Below are 8,429 nucleotides of genomic sequence, written 5' to 3'. Positions count from 1 at the left end.
CTGCTTCCATCGCTGAATATCGACTCCTTACCGTCACTTATGGTACGACATCGACTCCATTCGTCGCCCTACGAGTTCTAAAGTTAACTTATTCAGTCCTGTGAAAAGAAATACGAGGGAATGAGAATGTGTGTTCGACAGGTATCACAGATCGCCGCATAATGCTGGAGGATCGCACGCAGTGGCTCACATCCGACGTTGACAACTGTTCCTGTTGCTGTGAGCAACAGAACGGCGATCAGTGGCCGGAGGACGCCGAAAAGTGGCAGAAATCGTCGCGCGCGAGAAGATTTCTGAGAGCCATTGGCAACTGCTGCATCTGCACGCTGCGCTGCGTGAGACGATGGATCAAGAAGCTCGTGGAGCACAAGTACTTCCAGCAGGGTATTCTACTGGCGATCCTCATTAACACCTTGAGCATGGGAATCGAGTATCACAATCAGGTGATTCTCCACTGGATCATAACCGATCACATTTCGCACAGATCGTACGGTGTAGTATAATTAATGTGTGTCACTTCGCTTTCACTTGCGGCTCTTTAAAGCCTAATCTATCAATGTGCTCTTTGCGTTTTGTTTCTTGTTTTCTGTCTTTTTCTGGCTTAAAGCTTAAGGCTTGAGTTAGAAGAAGAGTTAAAGACAAAGAAGCAAGTAGCAAAAAATACATTGTAGATCAAGCTTAATCCTTTCAAGACGGAAGACATATTTTATTGCTTTACGGCCTTCATGCATATATTTTAGAAACTATCGATCCGATATTCACAAAAATTGGTATGTTTTGGGGGTTTTTTGGGGTACTCTTCCCCAATTTGAAGTCAAAAATGTAAAATTCAAAATGGCGGATCAAGTTTGGTGATTTTCAAAATGCCAACCCGAGAAAAAAAGTTCAGACGAAAGCCAGATATGAATTTTGTCAAGATCTGATCAGATATAATCAGATATTATGCTATATATGATTCAAATCTGTCTACATATAATAATATATAATCATATATACAAATATATATTTGATTATATATGATTATATATAGACAGATCTGAATCATATATAACGTTATATATAACGTTATATCTGATTATATCTGATCAGATCTTGACAAAATCCATATCTGGCTTTTATCTGAACTTTTTTTTCCCAGGAAATTACGTAAATATAACTCAATTTGCGTGGAACTTCATACTCTCTAAATTTGAATTAGTGAAAATCTTGACTGATTTCCAGTTTCGCTCTTCTTGAAGCTCATCACAGTACCAAACTTTAATTTAGTTAGCGAACCATTCTCGCAAGGGTGAGTACAAATGAGCAGATGTGATCAGGTCGGGTTAGGTCTAAAAATTGTTTTCCTTGGTCGGAATTTTGAATTTTAAATATTCGATATCAGTTCTCAAAAAAATATCTTTAAAAAGTTTCACAGTTAAAATTTCACGAAAATTGAGTGATATTTATATTCTTTATCTTGAATCACAAAATTTTAAAAATCTAAGCTCAGATTCGGATTCAACAACCCCAAAAACCCATAGAATACGATTCCCTATAATTATCTCCCCGAGCAACCCTCCGTTCTGAAAGGACACGCTTAGTAACGCTTTACACGCCAAGTAAAAGAGAAAAGATTAAAGAGAGAAGAGAGAAATCGCCGCTATGCGATCGCCTAGGGCTAGCTACTTCGGCGAGATCCAAATTTAGCGACTCGCCGATCTTCTAAAATAAAAGTCGAAGCGTAATCGTCGCGTTATTTCGTTGCGTGTGCAGCCGGAACAACTGACGGTCGCTGTCGAAATAAGCAACATCGTATTCTCGGCAATCTTCGCGGTGGAGATGTTGCTTAAGATAATAGCGGAAGGCCCGTTCGGTTACATCAGCAACGGCTTCAACGTCTTCGACGGTATCGTCGTCGTTCTAAGGTAGAATAACTCTTTTTCTGAAATGTCGCCTTGTTTGCTGGTATTTATTCTCACTTATCGCCATCATCGCATTAACAGTGTCATTCTGAACGTTGATGTCGCAAAATACACTGCAAATCCAAGTGTGTAATAAGTACACATTCATGTAAAAGTACTCATATGGTTTGGAAGTAACTCGTTACTTGTAACGAAATTACAGTTACAGTTACATTTTTTTGATAACTGTAACCTTGCTTAGTTACTTTTTCCCATCTGTAATTGCAACTTAACTTAGTTACTTACTTTTAGTAACTTGTAACTTTTTTAACAATTACTTTAATAATTACTTGGTGAACATAAAATTAAATTAAAATGGTATAGTAATCGTATATTAATTTAATAAATTTATCAAGCACACATATGTAGTATTTATGGAGTACGTGAATAAATTCTTTTACCTCTAAAAGAAACTATCATTAAATTTTTATTATATTAAGTACAGATTTGAGATTTGTTAAGTGGATAGATTAATTAATATGATAGATATTAATTATAAAATTCAATTCTTACATTTTAATAAAGCTTAAAATATAAGATTTTTGTATTTACAATAATAATTTACAATCACTTCAAGAAAATAACTTAAAAGTAACGACTCGTTACTTTTTGAATAACTGTAACTGTAACGAATTACTTTTCGTAGACAGTAACTTGTAACTGTAACTAATTACATTCTCAGCAAAGGGAACAGTAACTAGTTACTTTTAAAAAGTAACTTCCCCAAGCCTGCTCACTTATATGTGCAATTTTGTTTTTTGTGTAAAATTTATACCTTGTCGTGTATAAAGAAAAACATTTACATATTTAAATGTAAATTATGCATTGTCGTGTATAAAGAAAGACATTTACACATTTAAATGTAAATTAAGTGATGTAACATGTTTTCCTGCGTATAAAATGACACACAAGATGAAACATGTAAAAATAGGGAGACGTATACTTTCACATAATTAAAATGTATAAAAATATATACATAAAACGTCTTTTACGTCTTCTTACACAGAAGATTAACGTATAATTAAGAGGAAATGTTTATTAGGTTTTAGAAAAAGTCTTCATTTGAGAAATTCAATAAAAACGCAAAGTATTTCTTGCAAATCTACACTGCAAATCCGTGTGTTATTCTTAAACGTATAAGCGTGTAATTGGCTGAAATTCTTCTCACACATCTTTTGCAGTTTTTTAAATTATGTTATGCAACACGTTTATAATGTATAAATTAGCATTTTATATATTTGAGCGTGTTAAATGATGCGATTTGAGACAGTAGAAAACATGTAAAAAGAAGTTCATCCAATTACACGTTTATGCGTTTAAAAATAATTTGCAGCGCAATCTATAATAATTTCTTTCTATTATTTTCTAATATTTTCTGTCATTAAAGAACATCACGCGAATTTTCTAATAATAAGATAATAACATAAATAAGACGAGAGAGAATTAATATTTGTTTTTTTAATCCAACTCACACAACATACACACACAACACAACAAACAAAACACAAACAACACAAACATAACACACACATCTATTATTTATTTGCATTTAGCTAAAGCTATTTTTTATTTTACCAAAGACTAAAAATACAAAACATCTAAAATCTTTCATAATATAGTCGTCCTCGTTAATAAAGTCCTTTTCGCTATAATATGCATTTATCTTCTGGAAAAAAATATTTTCATGTTATAATACATATTTTATTAAAAAAATATACATAAATAAAATATATATAAATACATAATTTTATAAGAAATAATTTTTTTCAATAATTATAAACTATTTTCAGTTAATTTAACCTATTCCCAGCATATCAAAAATTTGAAACGTGTAACTTAATAAATACGTATAAAGAATACGCATTTAAATATGTAAACTTACACAGTTAAAATGTGTAGATAAAATTACACGTATAGTATAAATGCGTAAAAAGTGACACATATTTTTACACATATATAAACATGTAAAAATGACACGCTTGGATTTGTGGTATATTAACGATATATTAGTGCGAACAAGTAACATGCGATTTAGATATACGTATGTAATATCGAGCAAATATCCATGTGCTAAAGAAATAATGTCTCATAAACTGCGTGTGTATCGACACGTGACCAGCGCGGCCGTTCAATTTTACGAGCGCTGTTCGAGTTTTACGAGAGTGCCGCGTAATACACGGCGTACAAACACGTAACAGTATTCTCGTCAAACTCTCGCGAGCCGATACAATCGGAACGCGTCAACGATACCGAGCCAATAAGTATCAATTCAAGACTTACATATTTTAACGGACGCGATCATTGTTTCATATATAAGCAAGAATATATTATTTTCCCACAGCAATTTCATATTTTTTGAATTTCAACAATTTTGTAATGTCATGGCAAGATTACGATGGTCCACTATAGATAATTTTAAGTTAAAGAAATTCTTTGAAAATATCGTTTTTTTCGTCCAATATTAGTGAATAATGATTCTCAAGGAAATTATTCTTGAATAACGAGAATATTATATTTTTGGTGAAACTATATTCAATTTCTTCATGTAAGCAAGTTTTCTCTGTTTAACGCTGTACAGGATGGTCCACTTAAATCGAACACCTTAAATGTTTCACTTATTTTTGATGATACGGAAAAATTGGAAGGGTGTTGAGGAGGACTATTTTGGTCACTTTGTGTTTTTTCTAGATGGAGGTGCTAAAAAAGTATGAGGGTCGCCTTCACTTTTTTAAATTGAATTATGATTTTTTTATAAATGTGATTCCTTTATTTATTTTGTATGTATAAAAATACTAAGAAGTATAATTGTCGAAAAATCACAAGATATTTTATTAGAAAAATTACAAGATATTTTATACTTTATTCTGACAAAAAATTTAGTTTAAGGAGATGTTCAAAATGATGTCCTCCGACTTCAATATATTTAAATCCCATCGAGTTTTTGCTTAGGGAACGTTGAAAAACATTGTTTTCAATAATGTATCAACTACACAAGAGAACATAAAAGAATGTATTTTGGAAGCATGTATGAGTATAAATTCAGAAATTATAGAAAATGTAAGAATATCATTTATGTATCGTACCCGAAAATATATATTGAAGTTGGAGGACATTATTTCGAACATCTCCTTGACTAAATTTTTTGTCAGAATAAAGTATAAAATATCTCGTAAACTACTGATTTTTCGACAATTATATTTAATATTCTTAATATTTTCATACATAATATAGTAATATTTATTAATATTTTTATACATAAAATAAATAGAGAAATCATGTTTATAAAAAATCATAATTCTACTTAAAAAAGTGAAGGCGATCTTTATATCTTTTTAGCGCCTCCATTTAGAAAAAAACGTGACCAAAATGTATCCTCCTCGACACCCTTCCACTTCCGAAACATTTTTCCGTATGATCAAAAATAAATAAAATATTCAATATTTTATTGCATAATGGGTGTTCGATTTAAGTGGACCACCAATGTATAAGCAAAAATGTATTATTTTCCTACAACAATTGAATATTTTTAAATTTCAACAATATTATAATGTCCACTAGATAATTTCAAGTTAAAGAAATTATAATTCTTGGTTTGAAAATATCGTGCTTTTCGTCCAATATTCATTGTTCTCAATTCAAGAAAATTATTCTTGAATAACAAGAATATTATATTTAATATTCTTAATATTTTCATACATAATATAGTAATATTTATTAATATTTTTATACATAAAATAAATAGAGAAATCATGTTTATAAAAAATCATAATTCTATTTAAAAAAGAATTATATATTTTTGGTGGAACCATATTCAATTTCTTCATGTAAGCAAGTTTTCTCTGTTTAACGCTATACAATCTCATTTCAACACGAACATGTTGAGAATATAGAAATAAGAATGTTCCTTTTCTTCCGTGCATACAACACGGAATGCACTTGTGGTGACGCGTGTTTTCCAGCGTCGTCGAGCTCTGTCAGGCGTTCGTGGAGGAGCGCGGCGGCAGTTCCGGTCTGAGCGTGCTGCGCACCTTCCGTCTGCTCAGGATCCTGAAGCTGGTGCGCTTCCTGCCGAATCTGCGACGGCAGCTCTTCGTGATGCTGCGCACCATGGATAACGTTGCCGTATTCTTTTCTCTTTTAGTACTTTTCATCTTTATATTCAGGTAAGTCACCCAACCGTTGTCCGCGTCGTCGACGCTGTCGGAATTCTTCGGGCGTCGCGCCGTCGCCGGGTTTTCTCTCCGTTTTCTTTTTTCACTTGTGTTCCTTTGCTCTTATTTGACTTCTTTTGTGATCCACCCTTCTCGCGAATCGCGCCAGGTGTCGTCGTCGGGTCGACGAGGCACCGTACGATCGTTTCTCGTTTCGCCGTATGCGAAAGGGATCTCGAGTGAACACGCGTGTGTCGCGTTAAGGAAACATGGATTGTATTGGGCGCTGTCGCGTCTTCCTGTTCTAATTATCATTTTCATCAGCGTAGTAACGTTTGCATGTCTGGCAAGGCGGATCGAAGTTACGAAATTGCCGATAGGTATTGTCAAAATATGGAAAAACGCTTTGAAATATGAAGCGTCGATGATGACGACGGCTGTTGTATCCGAAGAGGTTATCGCGTATATCGTTCGCGCACGGAAAAGAAGGTTTGGTTGAACTAACCAAATATCTGATCGAGTATGAACGATCCAGAAATTCCGATTGAAAACCCAGACAACATAATGTCCAAAATTGGATAATGTCCAACATAATGTCAAAAATTTTTCATATATAATTATATAAAATTATATATAATTATATAAAATTATATATAATTATATATAATTATATATTATTATGTATCAAATTTATCCATTCATGTTCATACATTCTACTTATATATATCATTATATATAATTATGTATAATTATATATATAAATTCATATATAATTTTACATAATTACGTTTAGATTTATATGTAATTATACATATTGTTATACATAATTGTGTATAATTATATATAATTTTATATGATTATATATAATTATACATAATTATGTATGGACAAATTTCATATATAATTTTGCATGAAAAATTTTTCATCAACTAAATTTTTAGTCAACCAAAAACTTTGTTAACTTAAACAGAATTCGAGTTCCCAGACAACATAATGTCTAAAATCGGGACATAAGACATCTTAAAGATAATCTTTAAGATGCCTTAAAGACACTTATACGTAAATCGTCTGAAGGACATCTTAAAGATGATCTCTAAGACGTCTTATGTCCCGATTTTAGACATTATGTTGTCTGGGAACTCGAATTCTGTTTAAGTTAACAAAATTTTTGGTTGACTACCCGATGAAAAATTTTTCATGCAAAATTATGTATGAAATTTGTCCATACATAATTATGTATAATTATATATAATCATATAAAATTATATATAATTATACACAATTATGTATAATAATATATATAATTACATATAAATCTATGCGTAATTATGTAAAATTATATATGAATTTATATATATTATTATACATAATTATATATAATTATATATAAGTAGAATGTAATGAATGGACAAATTTGATACATAATAATATATAATTATGTATAATTTTATATAGTTATATATGAAAAATTTTTCATTGGGTAACCAAACATGTCTGGTAAATAAGCATGTTTGGTTAGTCAACCAAAAATCTTGTTAACTTAAATAGAATTCGGGTTACTTGAATCAGAATTTCTGAATCGACCAGACATTTGGTTAATTCAACCAAATCTTCTTTTCCGTACGGGATAGTTATAGGAAAAGGCACGGTGGTCTTTAGGCGCGCGAATCGCGGTAATAGTATACTTATCACTGCGATCGACGCAATAACGGAATTTGACAATGACGTTTTGTATATCACTGTCGTTCGTCAGTTTTTATATATCAACATGAACATATAATAGCAGAGAGAGCCCCATGAATAAGTTTCACGATCTTTTTTTAACAATGTTCTCAGAATTAATATTTCTCTCCCAAATATGCTAGAAGAAGGTAAGGATACGATCGTCGAGAAATGTATATTTTATATGATAATAATTTTATGTGTGTATCCACAGGTTGCAAGTTTAATTTAAAAGATTGCAATGACATATTGATCTAATATAACGATGTAAGTCTTTAGAGCTTCGCGTGTTACTTACAATTGTTACAGTAGTATATTTGATCGTACGATAATAATAACGCGGCGTCGACGCTCGATATTTCGAAAGCAGCCTCTTGCTCGCTTCTTCGAGCTTTCGCAGGAGTAAATCGCGCCGCTGCTCTACGAGCCAAGGTCTACCACTAGGTGACTGTCTTCTGTTCATACCTTTTCTCTTCTTCTTTATTCGCTTTTACTTTGTTTCTGCGCGGTGTATGAGCCGCCACCAGTTTTAATGCATATACCACATATATATATATATATATATATATACATATATATATATATATATATATATATATATATATATATATATATA

The 8,429-nt window shown here is 31.7% G+C and overlaps 1 protein-coding gene across 12 annotated transcripts in view; it reads left to right on the top strand.

The window, feature by feature from the left end:
- LOC116844557 (voltage-dependent T-type calcium channel subunit alpha-1G-like) overlaps positions 1 to 8,429 on the top strand; it is a 173,387-nt gene that overhangs the window by 106,010 nt on the left and 58,948 nt on the right. For all 12 annotated transcript variants that reach the window (XM_032816235.1, XM_032816238.1, XM_032816225.1 and 9 more), the window contains 3 exons: positions 142 to 443; positions 1,753 to 1,904; positions 5,900 to 6,103. In XM_032816235.1, coding sequence (XP_032672126.1) covers positions 142 to 443; positions 1,753 to 1,904; positions 5,900 to 6,103 — 658 coding nt within the window. The remainder of the gene's footprint in view (positions 1 to 141; positions 444 to 1,752; positions 1,905 to 5,899; positions 6,104 to 8,429) is intronic.

Source organism: Odontomachus brunneus, unplaced genomic scaffold, assembly GCF_010583005.1.
Source record: "Odontomachus brunneus isolate Ranch 3 - 2012 unplaced genomic scaffold, Obru_v1 Obru_scaffold_042, whole genome shotgun sequence".
NCBI classification, from domain to species: Eukaryota; Metazoa; Arthropoda; class Insecta; order Hymenoptera; family Formicidae; genus Odontomachus; species Odontomachus brunneus.
The sequence above is the reverse complement of the archived record's forward strand: the minus strand, read 5'-3'. Positions and strand labels throughout refer to the sequence as shown.